The sequence below is a fragment of the Leptonotus elevatus genome, chromosome 21, assembly GCF_054856555.1.
Source record: "Leptonotus elevatus isolate MCC_2025b chromosome 21, RoL_Lele_1.0, whole genome shotgun sequence".
Classification (NCBI taxonomy): Eukaryota; Metazoa; Chordata; class Actinopteri; order Syngnathiformes; family Syngnathidae; genus Leptonotus; species Leptonotus elevatus.
The window spans coordinates 14477819-14503367 of record NC_141259.1 but is presented as its reverse complement, the minus strand read 5'-3'; the positions used below and the strand labels follow the sequence as shown (position 1 = coordinate 14503367).

The following is a 25549-nucleotide window of genomic DNA, read 5'->3' as shown; positions in this document are numbered from 1 at the left end:
TACTTTGCGCGTTTACGCGGCCTTTCAAATAATGTCAATATTCGGGCTTTGAAAAGGGTTTATTGACGGCATGTAAAAACGTAGCCAAAGTCTTGCTTACTTCCCGGCGCGGTCGATATTCGCGCCAACTGCTGAATTTTGTCAGTCTCCTGTCTGCAACCTTGCGCAACCGCAAGAATTAATGACGCGGTGCATAAGCAGGCCTGCTGTCCATAAATCAAGAGGAAATTAGAGGGACAGTTGTGCTTCGAGGGGGGGGGGGCAGGTCGCCCCTCTCTGTCTCGGGCGTGAGGCCGATTCATCATTTGGGCGGCGCGCTAATAAACGTCGGTCCCGTGAGGCCACCCCCAACATGGCGGAAAGCGTCCTGCGCCATCGCAAACCTCTTCAAACTTCTTCGCAGAAGTTCCTTTTTCGATCGAGAAATGAAATGAAGATCTGGCGACATTCGTATCTTCATTAAGGCCTTGAATTCCGGCGATTAAAATGAATGCTGACGCATTCCCACACGTTATTGTGATTTTTACTCTCCACACTTTTTTGGCCGTGTAACAATTCCCACATGTTAGCTTTTAGCATCAGATGACACTTTTCAAAATAAATTCATATTAGCCAATATTTCCAATTTTTGCCGTGTAACAATTCCCACATGTTAGCTTTTAGCATCAGATGACACTTTTCAAAATAAATTCATATTAGCCAATATTTCCAATTTTTTGCCGTGTAACAATTCCCACATGTTAGCTTTTAGCATCAGATGACACTTTTCAAAATAAATTCATATTAGCCAATATTTCCAATTTTTGCCGTGTAACAATTCCCACATGTTAGCTTTTAGCATCAGATGACACTTTTCAAAATAAATTCATATTAGCCAATATTTCCAATTTTTGCCGTGTAACAATTCCCACATGTTAGCTTTTAGCATCAGATGACACTTTTCAAAATAAATTCCTATTAGCCAATATTTCCAATTTTTGCCGTGTAACAATTCCCACATGTTAGCTTTTAGCATCAGATGACACTTTTCAAAATAAATTCATATTAGCCAATATTTCCAATTTTTGCCATGTAACAATTCCCACATGTTAGCTTTTAGCATCAGATGACACTTTTCAAAATAAATTCATATTAGCCAATATTTCCAATTTTTGCCGTGTAACAATTCCCACATGTTAGCTTTTAGCATCAGATGACACTTTTCAAAATAAATTCATATTAGCCAATATTTCCAATTTTTGCCGTGTAACAATTCCCACATGTTAGCTTTTAGCATCAGATGACACTTTTCAAAATAAATTCATATTAGCCAATATTTCCAATTTTTTGCCGTGTAACAATTCCCACATGTTAGCTTTTAGCATCAGATGACACTTTTCAAAATAAATTCATATTAGCCAATATTTCCAATTTTTGCCGTGTAACAATTCCCACATGTTAGCTTTTAGCATCAGATGACACTTTTCAAAATAAATTCATATTAGCCAATATTTCCAATTTTTGCCGTGTAACAATTCCCACATGTTAGCTTTTAGCATCAGATGACACTTTTCAAAATAAATTCCTATTAGCCAATATTTCCAATTTTTGCCGTGTAACAATTCCCACATGTTAGCTTTTAGCATCAGATGACACTTTTCAAAATAAATTCATATTAGCCAATATTTCCAATTTTTGCCATGTAACAATTCCCACATGTTAGCTTTTAGCATCAGATGACACTTTTCAAAATAAATTCATATTAGCCAATATTTCCAATTTTTGCCGTGTAACAATTCCCACATGTTAGCTTTTAGCATCAGATGACACTTTTCAAAATAAATTCATATTAGCCAATATTTCCAATTTTTTGCCGTGTAACAATTCCCACATGTTAGCTTTTAGCATCAGATGACACTTTTCAAAATAAATTCATATTAGCCAATATTTCCAATTTTTGCCGTGTAACAATTCCCACATGTTAGCTTTTAGCATCAGATGACACTTTTCAAAATAAATTCATATTAGCCAATATTTCCAATTTTTTGCCGTGTAACAATTCCCACATGTTAGCTTTTAGCATCAGATGACACTTTTCAAAATAAATTCATATTAGCCAATATTTCCAATTTTTGCCGTGTAACAATTCCCACATGTTAGCTTTTAGCATCAGATGACACTTTTCAAAATAAATTCATATTAGCCAATATTTCCAATTTTTGCCGTGTAACAATTCCCACATGTTAGCTTTTAGCATCAGATGACACTTTTCAAAATAAATTCCTATTAGCCAATATTTCCAATTTTTGCCGTGTAACAATTCCCACATGTTAGCTTTTAGCATCAGATGACACTTTTCAAAATAAATTCATATTAGCCAATATTTCCAATTTTTGCCATGTAACAATTCCCACATGTTAGCTTTTAGCATCAGATGACACTTTTCAAAATAAATTCATATTAGCCAATATTTCCAATTTTTGCCGTGTAACAATTCCCACATGTTAGCTTTTAGCATCAGATGACACTTTTCAAAATAAATTCATATTAGCCAATATTTCCAATTTTTGCCGTGTAACAATTCCCACATGTTAGCTTTTAGCATCAGATGACACTTTTCAAAATAAATTCATATTAGCCAATATTTCCAATTTTTTGCCGTGTAACAATTCCCACATGTTAGCTTTTAGCATCAGATGACACTTTTCAAAATAAATTCATATTAGCCAATATTTCCAATTTTTGCCGTGTAACAATTCCCACATGTTAGCTTTTAGCATCAGATGACACTTTTCAAAATAAATTCATATTAGCCAATATTTCCAATTTTTGCCGTGTAACAATTCCCACATGTTAGCTTTTAGCATCAGATGACACTTTTCAAAATAAATTCATATTAGCCAATATTTCCAATTTTTTGCCGTGTAACAATTCCCACATGTTAGCTTTTAGCATCAGATGACACTTTTCAAAATAAATTCATATTAGCCAATATTTCCAATTTTTGCCGTGTAACAATTCCCACATGTTAGCTTTTAGCATCAGATGACACTTTTCAAAATAAATTCATATTAGCCAATATTTCCAATTTTTGCCGTGTAACAATTCCCACATGTTAGCTTTTAGCATCAGATGACACTTTTCAAAATAAATTCCTATTAGCCAATATTTCCAATTTTTGCCGTGTAACAATTCCCACATGTTAGCTTTTAGCATCAGATGACACTTTTCAAAATAAATTCATATTAGCCAATATTTCCAATTTTTGCCATGTAACAATTCCCACATGTTAGCTTTTAGCATCAGATGACACTTTTCAAAATAAATTCATATTAGCCAATATTTCCAATTTTTGCCGTGTAACAATTCCCACATGTTAGCTTTTAGCATCAGATGACACTTTTCAAAATAAATTCATATTAGCCAATATTTCCAATTTTTGCCGTGTAACAATTCCCACATGTTAGCTTTTAGCATCAGATGACACTTTTCAAAATAAATTCATATTAGCCAATATTTCCAATTTTTTGCCGTGTAACAATTCCCACATGTTAGCTTTTAGCATCAGATGACACTTTTCAAAATAAATTCATATTAGCCAATATTTCCAATTTTTGCCGTGTAACAATTCCCACATGTTAGCTTTTAGCATCAGATGACACTTTTCAAAATAAATTCATATTAGCCAATATTTCCAATTTTTGCCGTGTAACAATTCCCACATGTTAGCTTTTAGCATCAGATGACACTTTTCAAAATAAATTCCTATTAGCCAATATTTCCAATTTTTGCCGTGTAACAATTCCCACATGTTAGCTTTTAGCATCAGATGACACTTTTCAAAATAAATTCATATTAGCCAATATTTCCAATTTTTGCCATGTAACAATTCCCACATGTTAGCTTTTAGCATCAGATGACACTTTTCAAAATAAATTCATATTAGCCAATATTTCCAATTTTTGCCGTGTAACAATTCCCACATGTTAGCTTTTAGCATCAGATGACACTTTTCAAAATAAATTCATATTAGCCAATATTTCCAATTTTTTGCCGTGTAACAATTCCCACATGTTAGCTTTTAGCATCAGATGACACTTTTCAAAATAAATTCATATTAGCCAATATTTCCAATTTTTGCCGTGTAACAATTCCCACATGTTAGCTTTTAGCATCAGATGACACTTTTCAAAATAAATTCATATTAGCCAATATTTCCAATTTTTGCCGTGTAACAATTCCCACATGTTAGCTTTTAGCATCAGATGACACTTTTCAAAATAAATTCATATTAGCCAATATTTCCAATTTTTGCCGTGTAACAATTCCCACATGTTAGCTTTTAGCATCAGATGACACTTTTCAAAATAAATTCATATTAGCCAATATTTCCAAACAAGTCAAGATAGCTAAGTGGTTAGAGCAATTACCTTACAAATTACAAAATGACAAAATCACAAAAAAACCCGCTTGGACCACTTTTGAGTACCTTAGCAATTTATCTTTCAATTAATTTCATAAGCACATGCATTCAAATGTTAGCATTCGGCTTTTCAGCATTCGCACGCAATTTCTGCCGAAATGACACTTTGTCTAGTTACGATGGCTAATTTATATTTGGTAATGATACAATGTCCGTCTTTGTTTGTGTGTTCACTTTCTATGCTAATTGGGTACCAAACTGAGTTCAAGCATTTACTTGTGATAATTAAGAAAAAGGGAAATTAGGCAATAAATCCAGTCCGTAATATAGCGCTATAATATGGACATTTTGGCACTAATTAGGCAGCAAGACCACAGACAAAAGCCTGTGAAAAAGCACGGCGAGGCTAACGGGCCCATTGTTTCCTTAGCGCGGCTCACGCTGCCGCTAATTACGCTCAAATAGTCGCCGCAGTCCAGATTATCACGGAAAGCCTCCTTGATGGAGTCCATCCCGCTTCCTATTTGGAGTTATTAGCGCCGATGATCACAGGCCGCTCTTAAGTCAAGTGCAGCGAGCGCATCGTGGCTTCAACGTGCCCCTAATTGTTTTGTTTCACGCCATTAATCTTAAAACGTGACAAAGAAGAAAGGAGTTCTGCCGTGATGAATGGCGGGACATTCCGATTCCCGCTTAAGAGCAATTAATTTCCTGATAGCCGCGCAAACTTTGCCGACTTTTAATTAGTTTGTGGGCAGGCGCCCGCCCGCCCGCCCGCCCGCCCGCCCGCCTGCGAACGCTCCCCATCAAAGCGAGCCGGGGCCGAGGCGCTCCGACCTCGCCCCCCCTTTACACTTTAAAATAACTCATTAGCATAAGTCCGCTCATGATAATGGCTCATTTAAATCATGTCACAAGAAGTGGAGCTGTTGGGTCCGTCCGTGTACAGTCGCAGGTACGCCTCTGCCCGGCAGCTGGTAAGCATTTATAGTAACTTTTGATTTACATCAATCAAAAAATCAAAAAGTTACTTAATTTTGTGAATTTTTGTGAAGCAACATGATCAAATTGTCATGTTTCGGTTCTGTGGGGGTTGGATTTTTGTTTATGGGTGTTTTTGTCTTGTGTTCCCGGTTTCTTCCCTTGTCTCGTTTTGTCTAAGCACGTCCACCTGTGTGCGTCTCTTTAGTGTTGATGTATTTAATCTGATGTGTTTGTCCAGTCGTTGTGGGTGCATTGTTTATGTTATGAGTGGAAGTTCGTGTGTCAAGTCCCCGCTACAGCCAAGTCAGCGTCACAGCGAAGCAGCCATTGTCACAGTCAAGTCATCCTCTTCACGGCCAAGTCATCCTCTTCACAACCAAGTCATCCACGTCACAGTCAAGTCGTCCTCTTCGCAACCAAGTCGTCCACGTCACAGCCAAGTGGTCCTCGTCACAGCCAAGTCGTCCTCGGTGCAGTCAAGTTGTCCTCGACCCAGTCAAGTCGTCCTCGTCACAGCCAAGTCGTCCTCGGTGCAGTCAAGTTGTCCTCGACCCAGTCAAGTCGTCCCCGTCACAGCCAAGTCGTCCCCGTCACAGCCAAGTCGTCCTCTTCACAGCCAAGACGTTCTCTTCACGGCCAAGTCGTCCTCTTCACAACCAAGTCGTCCTAATCACAGCCAAGGCGTCCCCGTCACAGCCAAGTCGTTCTCTTCACAGCCAAGACGTCCTCTTCGCAACCAAGTCGTTCTCTTCTCAACCGAGTCGTCCTCTTCACAACCAAGTCGCCCTCTTCACAGCCAAGTCGTCCCGTCACAGCCAAGTTGTCCTCGACACAGTCAAGTCGTCCCCATCACAGCCAAGTCGTCCCCGTCACAGCCAAGTTGTCCTCGACACAGTCAAGTCGTCCCCATCACAGCCAAGTCGTCCCCGTCACAGCCAAGTCATCCCCGTCACAGCCAAGTCAAGTCAAGGCAAATCAGGTCCTGTCAGGCGTCACACTCGTTCTAGTCATGGTGACCAGTCTACTCACGTCCTGTCCAGTCATGGCGACCAGTCCAGTCCAGTCCTGTCATGGTTGTCTGCTCACCTTTCTCCCTAGGGTGAATGAAAGTACCACGCTTTGCACTTGATTCCTATTTCCCTGCATTTGGGTCCACCATCCATCATCCACTCACGTTCCATCATGACATAAATACTGATAATGATGGCTTGGACTGATGATTACCAGAATCAGAAACAATAAAGCATGTCCTCCACGTATTACATTACAATTTACTACTATGAACTTTATAGCTCTCATTCACTAAAATTGTCCGCCTAATCATAAAGTTGCCCAAAATCAAATCCAAATGGAATCTCACATGGTCGAGTTTGCGTTTTGCACTTACTGTCCATGGCCTGCAGGTACTCCATGTGCAGGGCGCCGGCGGCCCCCGCCCCGGCCGAGGACGGGAGCAGGTCGGCCGCGTAGGGGCTGCGGTGGCCCGCCAGCAGGGCCATCTGGTGGTAGTACTCGGAGGGCGTCAGGCCTGCGTGGGGGGCTGCGGGGCGCAACACACATGCAGGAAGTTCCATTTGAAATTGCCGTTCAAAAATTGTCAAACGTCCAAGTTGGACTCAAATTGAAAACATTTGTATTAAAGCACTTCATGATGCGCTCTTCACTTTTTTCCAATACAGTTGAGAGCTCTCCCGTTATGATGCGGGTCAAATGGACCCATCTGTTATGGTTGTTTCTCAGAAACAGCAATAATATTCCTGGGTCAAAGGGCAATGGGCAACATGGCCCTGTTTGGATGGCTTGTACTCTGCTGCCACCTGCTGGCCGTTTTTGTAATAACGACCATTGCTTCAAGTATTCTCTTCAGTTCAGAGGCTGCGTCAAAGCCTTCTGTATGCTCTAGCATAAAAAAATAAAATTAAACGTATAAATACGTCTTTGGGAGCATGGTAATATTTCAAATAGAACGTATTTGTACGTTTATGGGAGCAAATGAGTTAACGTCGCTTCAGGTAAAAAAAAAAACGCAATCAATAATAACCAAAATGTATGGTCTCTCTACTTATAGCCACTTAAAACTCAGCGAATATTAGAACGATCACCCCAATATTTGGGATTTTATGAACGTTAAGCCGGAAAACGCTGATTAAATCCAAAATATTGCGACGATGGTTGACGCGACAGCGATAAATATGTCCACATACATTTGGGTGACAGCCTTGTGACGTTAAGCGCCATTAAGCGTTTTCGATTGTGCGCGCTGGCACGCATTTCGCTGGTGCGCTGCATCTGCCGTGCGCAGATAGGCAACCGGCTCCCTTAAACGCTCGGCGCGGGAACACAAAAGGCCGCACGCACCAACACTGAGATATCCCGCCTCCGTTACGCCTTCCCATTCATTTTCCCAGTCGTTTTCCCCCCCTCGTCACGGCGTGCCCGTAAGTCCTTCAGCCGTAGCCTAAAAATAAACATCTGGCGCTGGTGGCTTTTCCTTATGCAAATATTCCCTGAAAGAGGGAAAGGAAAAGACGGCGCTTTTGGATGCGAACGTGGAATGTGTTGAGAACCACAAAGTTCAACCCCGCCACCCCCCCCCCCCCTTCCACTTTTCGCTCCAGAAAAGACGGAATGAGGAGATTTCCCGCATGCGATTGGCTGAATGGCGCTATAAGGGAGGGGGGGGGGCTTGGTGGGGGGGGCTAAGAGATGCTAAATTAATTTGATCTGGGTATTATATCCCCGGTGGAAGTGGGGACTTTGTGGATTGTCTCCGCTGTTCCGCCCGAGCTTTGCATTTGCATTGAGCCGTAATGTGGCCCATTCAGGGGGACGCGTGCACACAAGACCAAGAAAGAGAAGAAGAAGAAGAAGAAGAAGAAGAAGAAGAAGAAGAAGAGCTTTGCTGGGCTTTCTAAATAAGAAACGTTGGCATCGCAGTGCGATCCTGAGGGCATCTTGTGTGTGTGTGTGTGTGTGCGTGTGCGTGTGTGTGCCAAGCGTGTGTTATCGTGGTACTTCAATGTTCTCGGGCGCGTTCCTCCTAAACGAGGACGGAGAAAGCGGAGGATCCCACAAAGCGGAGGATCCCACCCACTTTTGAAGATGTCATTCATCGACGCGCCTTTTTTACTGCCCAACTTGCTGACATGCTAACAACAGCAAAGCCACTGATGAGTTAATTAACCCCAGCGCTGATTAAAGACCTAATTAGCATAAAGATCATGAGCGTAGAGGGAGAAATAAAAGTAATAATTAATCCAGAAGAGGCGCAGACCGTGTATCATGAACCTGAACGTGAACACGTTTTTTTCGTGACATCCGTCAATGCAACGCTGAGCCTCACAGCTGCGAGGCACATAATAACGAGAATATTGCCGCGAGATCGTTGTCATGTCAAGATATTAACTCAAACCCCAAAACGTATAAATACGGTTTAAATATTTTGTCCTTCACTCCCAAAAAACGTATTTATACGTTGTTGTTGGTTTTTTTTTTGTTTTTTTTAATGCTAGAGATGCAGCTTCTGACATGAAGTGGTCACTTAATGCAATGGTAGTTATTACAAAAAATGTGGTAGCAGAGTATAAGAGATCAACCAAGGCCATGTTGCAAAGCTCTTTCCCTCACTGTTCTAAACAGATTTGTGAATAATTCCTGCAAAACGGATACAAATATACTTTCTTTTTCCTGATGAAAGAAGAGCCTCGAATCTTTCTTTTCTTTTTCCATGTTTTTATGGCAATACAACCCAATATTCTGTGGAACTTGCAAAATCCGTCAAAATCCAGTAAAACAGCCGTGAGAGAAGGGGGTTGCTTCAGTGAAAATGGCTGCCAGTCAATGAGTTAAAAAGTAGCGTATCTGTTCAAAAGAAGAGGTTGTATTCCATTTGTGCAGTTCCGGCACCCTCTGGTGGTGAGTTGATTAGTGCAGTTTAATTTTAATTAGGCATGTTTTTTGGAAAACGCATCGTAAGCAAGCGCCTCGATATGAAGTGTTATGAATGATTGTCGGTCGTAGTTGAACAATATGTATAATTATGACCTCAGCTAATTAGCATTGCATAAATGAGACATTTACATGCAATTTCTCATGTTTATTTTTTCGGGTACACCAGAAAATATTTTTCAACCTTCTCCGTCACAAAACGTTACTTTTCACATGATTTATGTTTATATGTCCAAACAAAATAATTCAAAATACATTCATTCAAAAATGCGAATCCAAATATGAAGTTGATCAAATGTAATCATCTTCTCATCAAAAACCTATTATAGAGGAAGTGTGTGAACTTGACCCCTGCCAAGCATAACAGTGAGTGACCCCGGCGGTCTTGGACACGACTCACAGATCAAATGGATTAGCCTCCTGTGCCCCCTTCCGCCCTCGCCGAACCCCCCCCGCCCCCCCCGCATATCACATGACCCTCATCAGCCGGATAGCATCTGAGCCAAACCCCTGGGTCCTAATAGAGACCGATCCGCTTGCCTCTCGTTTACCAGGAATTTGCCTTATTATGCCGGCAATCAGGTGCGCTCAAAGCTCACAAATCAATCGGAGCAATTCCTCAACTCCATTATTTTTTTGTATTATGTCCACCTCGCTTGCTTGATGATGAGTTTGTTGTTTTCTTTCTCAACAATATACTGTTGACATCAAATTGAACCCATGGCCACTGTTGACTTTCTAAAAAATTCTAAACCAAACAAAAATGTGAAAAAAAATAAACAAAAAACGGAGCGTTTGTTCTCACCGTCGGCGGGGCTGAGGCCTCTGGTGGCCGACAGCACGGAGAGGGAGGGGCTGGCGAGGGGCTGCAGGGAGCGCAGGTAGTCCACGTAGGGGTTGATGTACGGGTGCGAGGGGTGGAAGGGAGACTCGGCCCCCACCGAGGGGTTCCGCTGCGGCGAGATGCGGATGAGGGAGATGTCCGAGAAGGCCGGACTGCCCGCCAGCGGCCTGTGTGGGGGGGGGGGGGGGGGGGGGAGACGAGCCCAAATCAGTCATCGCCATTCGATCAGCACAAATAGAAGTCGCCATCCTCACGTTGTACACTGTAGTATCTGTGATGTTGAATGTGCGTGCGCCTGTTGAGCGAATGAAAACGGGTCTGGCGAGGAAATGGCGAAACAGACGGCATCGATTATTGCCCATCGAAGAATATGCTTTTTAGAGGTGCAACGATTAATCGACTATCAAATGAATCGAAAATGTTTTGGTCATCGATGAATCATTTGCATATCTTTTTGTTTAAAATTGTCCAAATTCTCGGAATTTCAGCTCACAATAGTAAATATTCTCCGGTTTCTTTAGTCTTCCATAAAACAATTACTTTTGCTTTGGAAAACAATGATCAGCATTTTCGCCTTTTTTCCTTTCGTTCAGGCGACTGAAAAAGAGCAGCAGCTGTGGAGGGATTACAATTCTTGAAGTAATATAATATAATACAATACATATAATGCAATAAACTATAACATGTTCTTTCTTTTCTCTTCTGAAATTCGGAATCGATTTTCTGATTTCTGCTTCAATTTATAGACGTGCAAATAATCGTCACGGTCGACTCCAGTCCGACTCGCTAATGCTAATTAGCGCTCCACTCGCCGCACTTTTATCACTCAAAAGAACGGCTATTCATACAAAACGCTTCAGTAATGTTTACAGAGAAGCATCTTAACTTTACTCACCAACATATGCTCTTCCTACGCTGCAAAAAAATATAACTTTTATTGGCATAACTTGAACGTGACTTTTTCCTTCTACTCTCTCATGTGGCTACAACTTAACAGTGTATCAGAAAGCGCGGAACCACACTGCCCCTCAGTGGCCAAATTGAGTACAACATGAACAGCGCTCCCAATAAAGGCACACACAAAAGAGGGCAAGAAAATAAAATAATTGAAATAAAATCGATTTCGGGACCTTTAAAATGGATTCTGAATCGTGCTAAACGAGAATCGAGATTTTTTTTTTGACACACCCTTAATATCTGATGTAGTGAAATGTTGGATAATGAGGGATGATTATTCATAACAAACCAGGAAAATTACATTTGAGTGTGGTGATGCCCCGGTTCTAATAAAGAATTTTGAGTACCATTGATACAGAACAATCAATCCATCCAGATTTGATAACAACTTAAAAATGTTTCAATTCCACCGACACGTTCCCGGGATCAACGCGAGCCGCTCGTCGCCGACCACCGCCGCGCGTCTTCGAATAGAACGTGCGAAGTGATTTTCTTCATCTTTTTGATGTGTGCAATAAAAGTGGACAAAAGTTCCCCCCGTGTAATTGGCTAGGAGGGGTCGGAAACTTCCTAATGAGGGCCTTCATCGCAAAGACCTTCGCTCGAGGATGAGGAGAAATCCACATATCGGCCGCACATTAACAGGCCGAGAGATTAGAGCGAATTAGCCCCTCCGCAGCTCTTCCTGCTCCCAGCGGACCCCGCGCGCCGCGACCCAAGGCCCCGTGAGGCGGCCGAGCGAGGAGCCGGACCTGGCCGAAGAGTTTGTCTCGCCGTGACCGTGACTGAAGGGGGTGGGGGGGGGGGGGTGTGGAGGTTGACCGGAACGGCCCAATTACGACCTCCGCCCCGTCCCCCGATCCCCCCGTCAGCCCTCCGCGCCACAGCTAATGAAAGAGCTCAGGCCCGGGGCCAATAATGAGGCCGGCACACATTATTAAAGGTCGCGCGCACACACTTGGACACACGCTCACTGCTAACGGCGCCTTTCTTTAATTAGCCCAAAGGGTCTGCCGGGGAGCGTTCAAGGCTCTCACTGTGTTGGTGCGCGCGTGTGTGTGTGTGCGTGATGACACGTCTTGCACACACATCAACACTTTGGAACATAGGCTAGGCTGCAAAAAAAAAGACAAAAAGAAAAAAAGATCCAATGTGCTTTTACGTCATCCCATTCCATTCCATTAGCTTAATGCTAACGCTAAATAGCATCGATGTTGCGGTACCATCAGCCCTTCGGCAACTGATTGAACACAAACGTGCAGCGAAACATGCAGACAGGCACAATAAGAGTACTCAGAGTCATATATTCTTGATCTTCTGTGAAGAATGACTAATATCAGTGCCGTGCTAATGGGCTGGGAGGGGCTGCGATATCTCAATGAATGTTTCATCGTTTTTAATTGAATGCAATGATGTCATATCTATATAAAGTGCAACATGATGGAGTGCAAATGGCAGTACTAAGTGAGGCAGTGACCCACTCGATCCGGTGCTTGCCGTGTATGGCAATTGGCACCAGTTTTGTACCATACGTTACTTGTTGCTATACAAATGGAGTTAGTCAGTGAGCAAGTTTCTTAATTTAAAAAATAATTAAAGTAAATTTAAATGATAATTTATCATTTATATATAAATCATTTATTTATAATGTATTTAAAATTAATTTAAATTATTTATTTAATTACATTTTTTATTTCTTTTCATTTTTTTAAGTCATGTAAAAACAAACAAACAAAAAATGCCAACATTTTGGTGCACCCTAATCTTCTATATTGGAACGCTTTTACTGCCACCTTCTGGACTGGAGTGGAACAGTACCAAGATTTTTGGGGGTATTTCTAAGGTTATCCGGCATTCGGACTTGAAATAAAAGATTATGGATCGGCTCCTTTTTCTGGATCTGCAAAGTCGAGCGATGACAGTCTCCTTGGAGGAGGTAACGATGCCGAGTTTGGCGAGTATCAACCACCAAAAAGGAGGATATCGTGTACCCAGAGTGGTCCGATGCCGTGTATGAATCCAACGTGACATTGAATGCGTGTCGCTTTTCCCACACCTTCACAAAGATTTACGCGCCCCCCCCCTGAAGCCCCCCGAAGATGTCTAGCCGACGGCGCGCAAGGAAAGAGTTAGTAACGCACATGTGGAATCCATTTCCTTCCCCGCGGCTCAAAGCGGCGTCTTTTTACGACGAGGCATGTTAACACGCGGGGCGGCCACAGGATGTTGTTTTATTCCCACTCCCGCTCGACTGTGCATGTGCCAGGGTATAAATACGCCATCGGGAGACGTTTGAGGCTTTCTTCTTCTTCTTTTTTTTTGTCCGCGCCGTCCGAGCGAGACTCGTCTTTTGTTTGGGGAAGCGAGGTCACGTCAACACGGACGCTTTTTTGTTGCCGTGCGCGTGACGGCTTCATTTAGGCACCCGCGGTATCATTGTGGCGGCGGCGGCGGCGGCGGCGGCGGCGCTGGAGCAGACTGGACCCGTGTTGACACAGAGGTCTGCAACAACAGGAAGAGAACCACGCCGGAATACCTCCGCCGCGGAACGGCGACACCAAAAATACAAGCTTGATTTACAAGTTCCTCAAACTTACGACTTGTCGTGTTTCCGAGCAGTTGATTGGTGGATTTTTTTTTTGTTGCTTTGTGTGACGAGCCAAAAATGGAGTTGCGAGCAATTCTGAAAAACGCCAATGCTCATCATTTAAGGTACTATAATGCGTCAAGGCAATATATATATATATATATATATATATATATATTTATATATATATATATATATATATATATATATATATATATATATATATATATATATTAGGGCTAGGTATCGATTCTAATTTCCTCAATCGATTCGATTTCAATTCACAAGGGTTCAGTACGATTCGTTTTAAATTTTTCCCGATTTGATTTGATCCGCTTCAATTCAATCGACATTGTTTAATTATAGAACATCAATTCTTACTATAGATCAAGGGCATGATTTAAAAACGCCACAAACAAATTCCAAATGACATTTTGCGGAGGCCGTAAATGGTTAATTAATTCAATAATTGTAAATAAAGAATACAAAAGATAACCTTTACAATTATATTTTCTTAGGAATTTATGGGGAAAAAAGGTTGATATTAAAATACTCAATTCATGGTTTTATGAATTGATATCAGGCTCAAAAAGGAAAATCAATTCCATAGCAGTTATTTGATTTTTTTAAACCCCGCCCTAATATATATATATATAAATATATATATATATATATATATATCTCTCACAAAAGACGATTCGATACGGTTTTTGTTATGTGGGGTGCGAAACGGTTCAAGGACGGTTCGATTTGAAAGTGGAACGGTTCGATTCGGTTCAATTCAGTGGGATTACAATTCGATTTTCAATATGGCGCGACTCAGTTTGACAGGGTAAATTATTAGATGATGCCATTACTGTAAAAAAAAAAAATAATCCGCTACGTATCTTGATACGGAACGAAGTGGAACGATCCGATTCGATTCAATTCGGTTCGGTGCCAATTTCCGGTATATCTTATTTTTTTAACCCCAAAAATGATTGATAACATGAGAACAAACCTAAAATAAATGTACAAATAATACCCCCCAAAAAATATTAAAAAGTATATTGACAAAAATCTGAGAATGGTTTATTCAGGAGCTGATCAAAGGCGAGTAAGCGGGGGGGGGGGGGGGGGGGGGTGCTCACTGGCATCTAAATGTCCTCCTTCAGTGGCCTGGCCTCGGGTGGGAGGGAGTTGCCAAGCACGAGGATAAATATGTGACCCCATTGGGGGAGGCGCACCCCGTCCCAAACATCAAAGGCTTTGGGTGGAAGAGGGCGGGTCAAGTTTTCCTTTTCAATGTCCCATCAAGTGATGGGACTCTTCTGGAGGCGGGACATATACGTTCCCATAAAATGTACAGCAATCTGATTGGATGCTTTTTAAGTGCCATGCACAATTTTTACTCACTGGCGTATGCAACCTTTAATGAGCAAATGTCGACATGAGGCGGAAGTGCGTATGTTTGATCCAGAAAAGGATGGTCAGGCCTTGGCGAAGGTCCGCGTTGGACGGAACTCCATTCTAGTTCTTAAGTTCCCATCGTCGGGCCCCTTTTTCCACGCTGCTATCAAAGCTCATTCCAATCAGCGAGATAAGAACAAAACAAATCTACTGAGGAAACATGAAAGAGAAATTACACAAAATGCCTGCTCCCCCCCCCCCCCCCCCCCCCCCCCCCGGTACTATCAAAGTAATCAGGGAACAGACCACTTTTTTGTTTTTTCAGTCTGCTTTTTCGAAGCAGCGCATGGAAGGTTCCACTTTGATGACTTTCCAGTCTTGCCACTTTGAGCTTGTCCCTGCAGGGGGCGCCACAGCGAGTCAACTCGCATGATTTGTTTGGCGCATTTTCTACGCCGGGCGGCCCTTCATGACACGACCCAACGATTTGAGATCCTGGCTTGGGAGTGAGCGTGGTTGTGTGTTGCAGGGAATCGAACCAGCACCATGAACCCGTATCAACGAACTAACTCGCGAACTCAATTCCAGTTGTGGTGGTTATTTAGAAATGAGTATTGTTGTATACTCTGCTCGCATGTGTTGCTGCTCCGTATAAGTGAAAGTAGCAATTGTTAGCATGACATGTTAGTTAGCGTTAAGCTAGCAGTCTTTTGTTAAAACCTAAATGGTTTGATTGGACAATTTGTTGTTTGAAGAGACCATGTTTAATTATGTTTTGTTTTTATGTGTGAGTTTTTAAGTGAAACGAGCACAATTTTTCTCTCATTTGAAGAATTGTTTCGCTCAAAGTGACGTTACATGATTGTCTGCCATTTTTTGAGAACAAGTGAATGACAGCAGGCGCTGCTGAGGTATGTTCGCTAAATGACTGATGCAGGCTAAATGCTGCAAACGTAGCATATTTTCCTCCAAATTAGCATTTAGCCTAAGCGCAAAGTTCAAACATATTTGCGAATATGTTCGAACAAATTTGTAAGTATATTCAAACGTATTTAAGTACGGTCAAACGTATTCGCAAATACGTTCGAACATACTGGCAAATATGTTCAAACGTACTTGCAGGCTAAATGCTATAAACATAGCACAAGGGGCTAAAGCCAAAACTATGGCAGGGTTCTTTCCCAAAATTAGCATTTAGCCAAAGCTTCCAAATCCAGGGCCAGAAAATAAAAACCCTGCCAGTTTGGCTTAAGCCCCTTGTGCTAACTCGCTAGCTTCCCTAGCAGGAAACCAAGCACATGGAGAGCTAGCTAGCTAGCTCTCTAGCTAGCCACCTCTGAGTTCGAATGTATTTGCAGTGAAACATTTTTACTGAACATTGACAGTTCCAAGCTTCCGTACTGAGGAATGCAAAAAGTGTGTTTAATGAGTTAAAACTATGAGGTAAAACTATATATAAAAAAAAAAAATTGGGTCTCTTTTAGGGTTTGAAGGTTATAAATACCGTAACATCTATGCTAACTTCTATTAGCAAATATCAGCTAGTGGACTTTTTCGTTATTTTAACATTATGTAGCTTTTGGTCGAACATTTTAGTACGAACTGTGCGAGCAAGAATGTAATAATTGGAAAAAGTGCGTTTAAATCTGTTTAAAGTATGTGGCAGGGGTAAAAGTACATGGAATTGTTTTTTTTTTTTAATATCGCAGGAAGATCAACCCCATGGGGTTGACTGTATATCTTGACTTTCTGTCTGCAGTCCAGCAAGTAGCATTGTTGTTGCGTTGCGGTTCCAGGTAAAAGGCAAGGTGAGAGTTTAAGCGGCGGCGGAATTAGCTGTCAGTGTTTTGACTTCCCGCGGCTCGCCCCGGGCTAGCGGCCAGTCCACAACAAAAACAGGAAGGAAGCGCATCTATCTTTTCCTTTCCCGCCGTCTGATTGCTCCCGCGCAGGGGGCTCGCGCCCGGCGCCTGCAGCTAAAAACTCCAACCCCTGACCCCCCCACACACAAGTGTGTCAGGTGAGGGGAAAACGGCATGGATCCATGACTCAACCCCACATGCTAGCGCCCGCCCCTTCCCTTTCAATCCGCCGCATCACGCCGGGCGGGTTCGGGCCTGAACCGGTCACAAACAATAGCAGCGCAAACACGCCGCCGGAGACGCGTAATCCTCCCGATTGATCCGAGCTGCACGGGGCGGAGCGGGCGGCAGGAAAAGCAACAAAGGGGAAGAAGCGTCGGGTACGAGAATATGTTTGGCTTGTGCACCGTGAAATCCCTCACCGGCTGTTAATGCACACTTGCCGCCGTTAGTGCGGAAGGATGGAGAAGACGGACAAGCGCGGGCACAACTGAAGAAGCCAGCGGCCGGCCGGCCTACTTTGCGACGGCCTTTTCATCCATCTTGTTGCGCTAATAAAACGTCAAGCGGCGCTCCTTCATATTTCATCCCCCGCGTTCGGTTCGCAGACGCGGCGGGATCACGCGCACAGCTGCTAAACGGCTGCGGGAAAATTCAATCATTTATGTTTTTTTTTTTTATAGACTGATAGCATTTATTTAAAATCTATTTACATCAGTGTGTTAATTGTGAGTTAATTTAAAGCTTCTTTAACGCGCGATTAATTTGACTTGGAACGCTTGTGCTGGCGTTCACGGCAAACATTAACAGCAATACGTTTAATAATAGCCACGAATAGCCAACATTTGCGTAGAATTGAAGCTCAACAAAATGCATTTCAATACACGGAAAATGCTGACAAACTTTGAGTTATTAACGATCCCTAAAATGAACGAGATTGTGTTTGCTGTCACGTCTCATTTTGCCGATCGATCCGTAAATGATGACTTTCCAAACGATCACCGATTTTTCATCAAATGCAAAATATTCGCTGACCCGATCCAGCTGATCACATCTATGAAAAGCCAAATTAAAACAATTATGATGCATAGTTAGTAATATTTTAAACAATCCATACAAATAATAAAAAAAAAAATTTTTTATGTTAAAGTAAAAAACAACTTTTTTTTAAGCAGTTCTACACAATTTTTTTTTTTATTCTTTCCAAAAAGATTGTCAAGGGTTTCTTTTTGCCGCAAAGCGATACAGCCATCAGGAGTAATGGACGTCACATCTGATAAGACGGGACGGCTTCATGCGCCGCAAATTCATTTTCGCTGCTGTAAAAGGAGTGAAATTTGCCGCCGATAACGAACGGCGCTGCTTGGAGAGAGGGGACGGAAAAAGAGCGGATTTACGACGGCCTTCCTCCGGCTCGCTCTCCTTCCTCGCTGGCAGTAAGTGGCCCCCAGAGTGGACTCGTCGGGTCTGGATGCCTCAGATGAGACTAATGCAAAGTCCACATTTGCGTTGTGGGAGCGAGCGCTCGTCCCGTCACGCGTGGGCAAGAAGAACACTTTTTTTTTTCTCCAAGGTTTTTACAGCATGCAGATGCGAGAAGGAATTTAGAGCGTAATACCACTTTGTGCCACAGCATGGCCGGGCAGCACTGAGCTCTACTGGAAGATGAAGCATAATTACAAAGCAGAGGCAAAGAAGGTCCTCAACTAAACTCTGGTAAAAGTTGTTCAAAAAGAGCAGAGAGGGAATTTCTGCTAGAGAATATTGTTGAATGTCACATTTGTGTGTTTTAATTCTCTTTTTTTTTAAAGACATAACAAGTACAATAATAGAGAGTATCTCAAATATCTCTCAAATAAAAGCATACGAGCTCACATTTCACTCTTAAACTGAGCTGTTACCAATTCCCACATTAGCAAATTAGCATTGTTATCATTACAACATTAGAAGAATTGTCCACATTGTCAACAGTTTGTTCGATAGATAAAAGAGCCATGTTGCAGGAGGGAGGTAATAAAAAGGCAGCACAGGTGACACACACACGCGCGCACACGCACGCACGCACGCACACGCACACCTGCCCGTTATCTGGTCCCCTCAGACGCGCACCCCCTTTTGTGCTCCACGGCGGAGCCGCAAATGGAGACCTCAAACGTAAATTGCTGGGGACAAATGACTGCTGTAAAGAAGCGCTAATCCGCTAACGTGCTACAAACAAGAGATGAATGTAGGCCCCCCCCCCCCCGCACCATCCCTCCCCATTAACGTACCGAAATGATACTTGATGTCAGTCAGCATTTACAGATTAAGAATAGAATAGACACCACAAGTAATTCCCGCCGTTAGCATGTGCCGCTGCCATCATAACAATTGTGATTTTATAAAGCGGAATCCATAAATTCCGTTTTCGTTTTTTGAACATTAAGCTGGACCGTTACGATCACATGATCGGAAATCGGGGCCAATCGGGTGATTTTCTGAAGATCGGTATCGGCTGAAAAAGATCAGATTTGGAAATTGTCTTCATTTCTTAAATCACGACCAAAAGATTTGAGCAATTGTTCTTCTTTTGAACCACTGCTGTTTGTTTTTTTATGCTAGAGCTTCTGACACGAAGAGGTCGCTTAAAGCAACGGCCGTTATTACAACAATTGTCCAGCAGGTGGCAGCAGAGTATAAGAGATCAGTTATGTTTTGACCGTGTTTTCAACAGATTTGTGAATAATGATGAAACTTTGCTATATTCTAATGCTAATTGCTGCAAAACGGAAAAAGTTTTTTTTTTCCTGATGAAAGAAGAGACTAATCTTTCTTTTGGTATGTTCCATGTTTTTGTAGCAATAGAACACAATATTCTGTGGGCCTTGCAAAATCAGTCCAAATCCAGCAAAACAGCCAGGAGCAAAGAGGGTTGCTTCAGTGAAAATGGCTGTGAGTGAATGAGTTATTGGATCGGGACTTGGCAACGGCAGATCCCCCCCCAAAAAAAAAAAAAAAAAATCAAGAGGCTTGGACCCGAAACCCTCACATTCTCTCTGATTGTATAATTTAGACTTCATTGAAGCTAACTTGCCTATTTTGGAAGGTGGTAGGTTTGAAACCTACACGAGCACGAGGAGCGCAGATTCAAACCCAGAACCTCAGACCTGCGAGGCGGACCCGTGCTGACTTTTTCCTCACTTCACTCCCATTTACAAACACAACGAAAACATCCCAGTGGAGTGCACAAAGCGGCCCATTTAGGGTGTTGGGGGGGGAAAAAAACCGGGCAGATATAATAAAGCAGCTTGAATCTGCCCCATATATTTATCTCCATTCTGTGAAAATCCCGCATTTCCACACAGCGCTGCATAACTTTCTGTATTTTTTTTTTTCCCCCCCTCCCGCTCGAAAATTGAAGAGGCTTTATGTCAAATGCGGCTCAAGCCAGCCTCTCCATATCAAACAAACGCGGCGCGGAAAAATTACCGCGGCGACGATAAGGCTGCCAGATAGAGCTCGGCGAGCCGGCGAGGATGAAGAGGAGGAGGAGGAGGAGGAGGAGGAGGAGGAGGAGGAGGAGGAGGAGGAGGAGGAGGAGGACAGTGAAAGGAAGTGACTCTACTCAATTATACTGCAAAATTGGTATGACTGAATATTTTTCATTCAGGTGACTGATAGTATCAGCCGGCCTGCAATGCAGATAAATAAAGGGAGGCTTCTGTCAAGAATAAACACCATTAATCATGAAGAGAGCCACTGCGTGACCGCCAGCCCCCCCCCCCCCCCCCCAAACCCCGCCCCCCCACACACACCCAACACACACACACACACACCCCCTTCTTCAACACGCAAGGAGGTGGGAAAGTGGGGGAGGAAGGCGAGGGGCGGACGAAAAGGTGACCCGGGACAGTCGGAGAAGAAGATGAAGAAGCGGAATGCGTCTCGGTGACAGCGCCCCCTATCTGGACAGAGATCACCTGCCCAGATGGGAGACGCGCGTTTCATTCCGGATGTAATTTATGAGCCAATCGTCCCGTCTAAAACGTATTCAACTGCATCATTGGAACATTACGAAAAGACGCTTGTCCCGCGAGGATGAAAACAGATTATGAAGGAACATAGCAGGCCACAAAAAAAAAAGAAAGTTGTAATTTGAAAAAGAAAATTGTTATTTTATTTTACAAGAATAAAGTGCAAATATTATTCTCGGAGAATAAAATAATGATGTTATGCCGCGAAGAGCAAAAATCCGCAAAGAACTGGCGCTGTTAAAAAAAAACATGAATAAATGTTAGGTTAAAAAATAATAATACTGCAAATAAGTGGTGATGGTTTATGTCATCATTCAATAGAATGTAAAGAATGAAAGTGTTTGTGCATCATGATTTTATGCTTTAATTCAATGGCGCTTGTGCTGCTCATTGTGGCGTGCATGCCACCAGGGGGCAGTACAACACAATATGCAGATTTCATGACGAAACACAGAAGAAGACACTCACAACTTTAGTTGCGGAATATTGTTAGTTTTTGCTTTTCTTTTTTTTTTCCAATTTTCAAGCATTACCATTTCATTCTCTGAACATTTCAACTTTTTTGTTTTTTTTATGTAAGGTAACTTTTTTCCCTCCTAACTTTTTGACTTTTTCTCCCCCCCAAAAAATTGTCAGTGTGGCCCCAATACTACTTAGCAGTTCCAAGTAGACACAAACACATCATGCAGTTGTGTGAAAATAGTGCACACAACACTACACACCACTTTAAATACAGCCCAAACACACAAATGTAAGCAGATATTAAAAAAAAAACAAAAAAAAAACACACACACACATTCTCTCTTCACAACAAAAACTACACAAGGGCCCTTTGTCTTTCTATTGTTTTCTACCATGCATGTGTGTGTGTGTGTGTGCGTGTACGCGCGTGTGCACACGCTCGGCCTCGTCCCATCTGGATGGGAGGCTGGGTTTTTGGGGGGGGGGGGGGGCGACGATAAGGCTGCACTCTTTATGCTAAGCGCCGCGCCGCTCCTCCATGCGCAGATTGGGCGCTCTGACAACAGTTTATGTAAATAACAAAACAGGGCGCACACCCTTGAAAAACACACAAACACACACACACACGAGAGGATGTTGTGTGTGTAAGTTCGGAATAAAACTTGTGGCAAACATGCATTCTGCTGGAATGTAGATTTGATGCAAATTCAGAGCTTCATGACAACACTCAGGCAGCAACAATATGGACGTGTATTAGCATAGCTTAGCTTTAGCTGTTGTGATTCATTCAAAATATGATATTGATGACACACCGGCTTACAAATACTTATGTGGTTCCAAATCACCTGCAGTGGTAAGAATAACAAAAAAATGATGGTTTAGCTTAGCTTAGCACGGCAAGAATAACAAACATTTTTGTTTGTTTAGCTTACCTTAGCATGACAATAATAACACCATTTTTTTTTTAGTTTAGCTTAGCTTACTTAGTATGGCAAGAATTTAAAAAAAAAATGGTTTAGCTTAGCTTAACATTGCAAGAATAACAACAACATTTTTTGGTTTAGCTTAGCTTAGCATTAGCTGTAAGAAGCGTAAAAGTTAGTTACAAGTTACAACCAATTTGATTTTGATTTATATTTCATTCCGGTTGATTTCTCTTGCTGCTTTGTTTTCCTTGTATGCGTTATCAACATGTTTGTTGATGCTAAGCTATCTGCCTCCATTTTTTTTGCATGCGTACATGTTTGCGATGTGCTTTAACTGCGTGTTGTGCGACTGAAATAAAAAGCTCACTTGCTTAGTAGAACCGTATGCGTAAAAACCCAAAGAAAACAATAATTCCTTACTCTGCTTTAAATTCAGTCCCGTCTCTTTCTTGGCCTCTCCGCGCTTGTGCGTGCATGAAAACCTCCCGCAGCTGAACAAACACGCACTCCCGAATGAAATAAAAAGCACACACCCTTCGCCATCCAGACATGCAGAAAATAACTTCCTTTTTCGGACTCCATCAGCACCGAAACGCCTTTTGGGAAAAAAAAAAAATAGATCTACAAAATGCACACAGTGGATAGAATTCATTGCTGGTGCGGCGTATTTGCATTCCAAGCAAGTTCTTGAATTCAGGGCCTTTTCGGGAACTTTTCGAGTCCAGGCTGAACGCTCGCTTGATCGAACAGCCATTTGGCCATTTTCAAAAAAAAAAAATTTTTTTCCCAAAATTGTTTATACATATGACTTATGCTATTAGACGAACACAATTCTTCATGTAGGAAAATAAAGTCTGAGATGTAGTAGCCATATTATGATTTTTACGCTCAAGTTTAACATGGGAAGAAAGTGAATTTCAAAAATTCAACTTAATTCTCTTAGTTATTTGATTACTTAAAAAAAAAAAGACTTTACATTTTTTCGATTAATCGTCCAGTAATGTCACGTTTATGTGATATGTCACCATTATAACTTTGAATTGGCCCAAAGCAGGAAGTAGTATTCACTTGTAAAAATAAATAAATACTCCCACATCCTAATTTATAACAAATTGTTTTGCAGAGCCCCAAGCTCGGGTTCGCCAACCCCCGACTTGAGAACCTTGCTTTAATTGACCCATTCGGAGTAATCATCTCCTAAATCCACATTATGTCAAAAGGCAGCTCAGTCAATAAGAAGCTTTTGTTGTTGCTGTCCTCACAACAAGGATCCGGGGATCCGGGGGTCCGAGGTCCCCCCCCCCCCCCCCCCCAACCGCTGACTGAGCGCCGATGCCGATCATTGACATAGTTGCGATTGTTGCGAGCGGTCGCTAGGTGACGGCGCCGAAGCTTGGCCCTGTTTACCGAGGTCGGCCAATAAAAGGAGCGCCCCGGGCTGGAGGACCCTCTCGCCCCCGGCACAAAAGCGACGGCAGGCGGCAGCGGGACCCCCGCGGATGGCTCGGCTCTTCAGCTGTTAACGTGTTTATTTGAGCCGGAAGCTGCCGCTTGTCGGAAAGCGCATGCGAGCTCTGAAACGCCGCGTTTCCACTGAGGTTGACTGGAGCAACAGTTTGCCTTTCGCGCCTCAACAGAGCGCCAAAAAAGGGATACGCTTCAGTTCAGGTCCGCTTTTTTGACCATGGTAACATTTTATTTTTCAATAAAGAAGGGTTTGGTGTCGGGATAGACTATAATCGGCTGGGGTAATTATCGGGGCCGATATTGGGTATTTTGACGAATACCGTGTCTGCCTTTTTTTTAATCTCATTCACTGGCAGCCATTTTCACTGAAGCAACCCCCTTCGTTCCCAGCTGTTTTATTGTTTTTTACTGATGTTGCAAGGCCCACAGAATATTGTGTTCTATTGCTATAAAAACGTGGAACCTACCAAAAGAACGTTTAGAGTCTCTTCTTTCATCAGTAAAAAGAAGTATATTTCTATCCGTTTCCGTTTTGCAGCAATTAGCATTAGAATATAGCTAAGTTTCATCATTATTCACAAATTGATTTAAAACTGTGAGGAAACGAGATTGTTGCAACATGGCCCTGGTTGATCTCTTATACTCTGCTGCCACCCGCTGGCTGTTTTTTGTAATAAATACCATTGCTTTAAGCGCCCTCTTCAGGTCAGAGACTGCATTAAAGCCTTCTGTATGCTCTAGCATAAATTTAAAAAAACGTATAAATATGTTTTTGGGACCATGGCAAGATTTAAAATAGAAACTTTTTATACGCTTTTGCGAGCTTCAGATTTCAGATATTTTTAAATTTGGGTATTGTTTAAGATTTTTAAAAAAAATTCTACATTTTGAAAAGTCTGAAAAAATGTTCAATAAACATGCTTTAAGACATTACAACAATGTAAAGTTTGGCATTTGTATTGAGAAAAATTTCAAGGCCAAAATTCCCCCCCCTCCCCTTTTTTTTTTTTTTACTGAAAATAAATATCAGATATCAGCTATCGGCCTCCTTGACTACTAATACTCGGCATCGATGTCGGTTCAGTACCTCCAACAAGGTCAATAACCACCGGCTTAGAATGCTAAAGCTCAATGGATTTCAACCCACCACCCTTTTCAAAGCCTCGGGCTTTAATATTCAATGGCATATTGTTACCTCCCCCCTTCCGAAATTCATAAAGTCAACGATTAGCCTGTGTGGGTAATTGTGCCCCCCCCCCCTCGCTTAATAGCGGCGGAGAGGAGAGGTAAGGAAGGAGTTTCGGGGAGACCAGCTGAAAAACAAAGGACAGTTAATTTGTGATTTCCTTTGCTCATTTGAAGGCAAATTAAGTGTCAAACAGCTAATACGGAGCATATTTCATTTTATGAGCTTTTAATTCAATTCCGCCCGCCTCATAACGCCGAAGCCCCGTTAGCCCGCGCCGCTAACGGCCGCGCCTCGTCCCGGAGCGGGGGCCATAAATAAACATGTTTCAATTAGGCCGTCACGCTAATAGGATATGATTGCGTTGCCGCGACACTCGCGGCAGATGAGAAAACAAGCGCGCCGTGTTTTTTTTTTTTTGCGGCGGCCTGGCACGGGGCGTGAAAAAAAAAAAAGAAAAGAAGGGGGGAAGCCGGGCTGGATTGATGGAAGCGCCGCAGGGTCCGACCCAAGTGTAATTAC

At 42.4% G+C, this 25549-nt stretch overlaps 1 protein-coding gene across 1 annotated transcript in view; it reads right to left on the bottom strand.

Moving 5' to 3' along the window:
• The window catches only part of gli3 (GLI family zinc finger 3), a 112522-nt gene that overhangs the window by 23529 nt on the left and 63444 nt on the right, over nucleotides 1-25549 (bottom strand). Inside the window, exons 5-6 of the mRNA XM_086066330.1 lie at nucleotides 10140-10345; nucleotides 6774-6926 (exon numbers count right to left, since the gene is read on the bottom strand). Of these exons, the coding sequence (XP_085922456.1) occupies nucleotides 6774-6926; nucleotides 10140-10345 (359 nt within the window). The remainder of the gene's footprint in view (nucleotides 1-6773; nucleotides 6927-10139; nucleotides 10346-25549) is intronic.